The 3,952-nt window shown below is 43.6% G+C and overlaps 1 protein-coding gene across 1 annotated transcript; it reads left to right on the forward strand.

Moving 5' to 3' along the window:
- Positions 1-474: 474 nt before the first annotated feature.
- GCNT2 (glucosaminyl (N-acetyl) transferase 2 (I blood group)) lies at positions 475-1,932 on the forward strand. Its single transcript, XM_063420158.1, is given in 9 exon segments — positions 475-725; positions 728-887; positions 889-1,036; positions 1,039-1,143; positions 1,145-1,372; positions 1,374-1,419; positions 1,422-1,475; positions 1,478-1,534; positions 1,901-1,932. Coding segments are annotated over 9 exon segments (1,029 nt in total). The 5' UTR covers positions 475-526.
- Positions 1,933-3,952: the final 2,020 nt, after the last annotated feature.

Genomic DNA, 3,952 nt, shown 5'->3' on the forward strand with positions numbered 1-3,952 from the left:
TAATTGCCTTCTAGAAACTGTATTTATCAAAGAGCATAAAGGCCTCAACAGCTTATATATATGCTTCATCTAGTAGTGTAATTGTCACTGAGGCATATTGAAGTAGTATTTATTTCATGGTACAAGTCTTTCACAATTCAGAAGCAATGAGAGCTGATACATTGGGGTGGTTATAAAAATCCTGCAAGTAAAAAAAGAAATGTATGAGATAAATATGAGGTTTTCCTGTTATAGGGTACATGCACAGAAATTTTAATAGCTATATGATACATACAAGGAGAGTGGGGAGAACACAATTAAGAACATACCCCTAAATTGAATTTGAGGACACCCTGAAATATGTGCCAGCTGCTCATTACCGAAACAGTAATTGTGCAATATGTCTGTTTAATCTTCAGGGTGCTGTGGAGCAGCTTCCATCTGCAAGTTGTTCTTTACTTATGCTGCTTCCACATCAGTGATGAGTGTGCAACTATTAATATTGAAAGTAAGGGCAGGAGCTGCACACTCTGCATCAGATGGATCCATGCGTCCTCCAGCAGGAAGCAAACACAGCCATCAAAACAAGCTGTTGGTGGCATCTGATATTGTATTGCAAGAGAGACTTCTTCTGAGGAGCAATGAATTGCTCTTCTGTGCAACACTCAGATATTGCCTTTCTGCTGTTCTGAGGCACAGTGTTTCACTCCCATTTGTTTTCTACACTGTTAATTTGCAAGCACAAAAACCCTTAGAAGGCTGAACTTCTGAGCGAGTTTGATTTTAGCAGAAGCCTGTAAAGCACTTATTGAAGATGAGGTCTCCTTCTGAAGGAAAACACCATTCAGAGAACCTAACTGCACAGAGCAGGTCACACAGAACCAGCACATCGCCTGCGCCCTCACAGCCTGAGGCCACCCGCACCCTCGCTTACATCATGGCACTGCAGAAAGAGTTTGAGACCTTCAAGCTTGTCTTCAGGGAGCTGCTCGTGCTCCAGAATGTCTGCCCTGTTCATGTGGGTGTCATTCAAGGAGCCATTTCACTTCCAGCAGGCAGTGTTGCTTCCTCAGCGCCTCTCTCATTTCCTGGGCCAAGGGGGTGGCCCAGGGCAGCATCTCCCACCTGTGGAGGGATCACATCTGCTGTATGAGGGACCTGCTCAGCCTTGGCCGTGCCCTGGTGCTACGTACTCAGCACCTGTGGTCAGGATCTCTCCTTGAAGAACAACAGGGAGATCATCCAGCTGCTGCAGGGCCTCAGGGGCAAGAACACCACACCCAGGGTGCTGCCACCTCCCCACGTCACCACCTGCACCAAATACATGCACAGGGAGCAATTTTACTCCTCCTTTTCTTTCATGCTGTGGACATTTGTGTGCAAGACGCCCCTGGCCACAAAGCCTGACCATCTGTTTTGGCTCTGCCTACGTGGCCATCACCTGGCCTTTGTGGGGTTCATGCTGCAGGAACAGCATGTTCTCTATCTGCTGGGGTGGCCCAGGACACCAACAGCCCTGAGGGGCACTCCTGGGTGATGCCCTGCAGGATCCCAGGTGAGCACTTGTGTTTTTCTGTGTATACACACACTCGTGTTTGTTTCACACATGGACAAAGCTGGGAGACACTTCTTACAAGGGTGTGCAGTGATAGGGTGGCGGAATGGCCTTAAATTTAAAAAGGGTAGGTTTAGATTACATACAAGGAAGAAATTCTTTGCTGTGGTGGTGGTGTGGCAAAGGAATAGGCTGCCCAGAGAAGTGGTGAATGCCCCATCCCTGGAAGTCTTCAAGGCTAGGTTGGATGGGCTTTGAGGAACCTGGTCTAGTGGAAAGTGTCCCTGCCCATGGAAAGGGGTTTGGAACTACAAAATCTTCAAGATCTTTTTCCAACTCAAACCATTTTATGATTCTATTTCACAGGTGCATATGCACATACACACGCAGAAGCATAATCTGAAGTTGATTTTGGCAAAACCTAGATGAAAATTTTAATTGTTATATAAGGCTGATCTATCAAATAATCTTATTGGCCCTTTTTGAGCATTGAGGGAGAGGTGTCTGTGCTGCCCAGGATGTGCATTACTGTTCCATGTCTGAGCAGCAAGATGCCTGGGGATCTAACAAAACAGAAATCCTTGGACATTTCAGCTGATTCGCCTATAAAATCTGAGATGATGAAAAGAGAGTAATAAGATTAAAATATGCAATCTATACAAGCATTGCTGTAAAGAATTTTTTTACAACATGTTCATTTTGGTGTCGGGAATTTCATTTTTCAACAAATTGAAGTTAATTCCTCCCTGAAAATTTGAATTCAGGCTGGACTCAACTTCTAGTCTTCACATGCTTTCCTAGGGGACCACACGCAGCAGCTCTCCCATAGCAATTGCAAAAAACCCACAGAACTGGTAACTACTGTCTAAACTCCACTGTACAAGGTCAAGAATTTATGCAGAGAAGCAGAATAAGAACCAGTATTTTCATCTTTACTGTGTGTATTTACTATTACTTTCACCTTGTTCACATGACTGGGAAAGGCTTGGAAGATGAACAGGATTTCACCCTCGCTCATGTTGCTTTTAGAAGCACCTGGAAGACCTTCCCAGCAGCCCAAAGCAGGGATATGAGGAATGGAAGCATAGGTAAATTTTTTCTCATGTATTTTTCTTTCTTTCCACCTTCTCCCTACTCTAACTTGTGGGAAATAAACCTAGGGAGCAGTAACAGAGGCAGAGCATGTTTACTTTAATTTTCAAATTACCACATAACTTTATGAGCATAGTGCTTGCTCTCCTGATAATTATATTTTACAATTGGCCTGCACAAGAAGCACAAGTGATTACCAGCCAAGATATTAATAGTATAATTATGAGCATGTATTATTTGTAGCTAGATCACTTCTCCAGGAAGCCAGTTGCTGTGATCTTATTACAGTCCATTGACTCAGAACCCATAAACCTGGGACCAGATATGTTCTCCACAGTCAGAAACCTTTAGATGGTTGACATTTGTTGTACTGCACTATGTAGCTCACATAAACTGCATATTTCATTGTTATTTCCCTGATAACTACTGCATGTTTTCCAGTATGGGCATAACATTTTTTGTGGTCGTTCTTTTTGCATCTGAAAGATGCAACATTTCAACAGCATTTTTTCCCCTTGCTGTCCTTACCATCACATCAGATTGCCTGTCCAAAAGTGGCCATGCAGCTCTGAGAGATGTGCTCAGAGGCTGTAGTTGCACAGGATTTTGAACCCAGATTGACAAGGATAACACTCATCAGACACTCACCTGAATGCATCCAAGTCAGATCCAAGAGTGCTGGGCAACTCTGGGGTGAGAGTTCACCCCTCTCAGTGTGTGGGATGTTAGGCTGGAACTGTGTCCCAGGCTCTAACAAAAAACTCCTGCCCAAGATTGACCAAGCCACTTCCTTAAAGTTTCCAGCCACATCAAAGAGAGATAATGGTGACATGGTCCAGCTGTTAGAACAAAAAGTTGCAGGTCTCCAGGCAAGCAGAGGAGTCATTTAAGGACCAGTTTAGATGGATAGCATACCATGAAAGAACTAAACCAAACGGTTATTTGTAGTTATATCAGCCATGATAATCTCAGTTCAGATAAAAGATAAAAAAAGACTTGTCCACAAATCTGAAAATAGCATTATTGCCTAGAGTCATGTAATGAAGACCAAGACTTTTCTTACCCCCTTAAAGGCTAAAGACTTTCAATCCTATGCAGCTGGTTTTCAAATAACAGCCTTAACTTATCTTCTGTGTTTATCTCAGGCCACTTAACTTCCACAAAGCTCTTGCATGACAGAAAATTCTTGAAAGTCACCTTTCAGATAAGAATGAGGAGCATGGGGGAACTAAGGGAAAGTATTTCCAAGGTATGTGGGTCTGAAGTGTCTGTCTGGCCCTTAATGACTTTCCCAGGCCTCTGGAGAAGCATGCACCATCACAGTGC

This window comes from Prinia subflava, chromosome 1 (genome assembly GCF_021018805.1).
Source record: "Prinia subflava isolate CZ2003 ecotype Zambia chromosome 1, Cam_Psub_1.2, whole genome shotgun sequence".
Classification (NCBI taxonomy): Eukaryota; Metazoa; Chordata; class Aves; order Passeriformes; family Cisticolidae; genus Prinia; species Prinia subflava.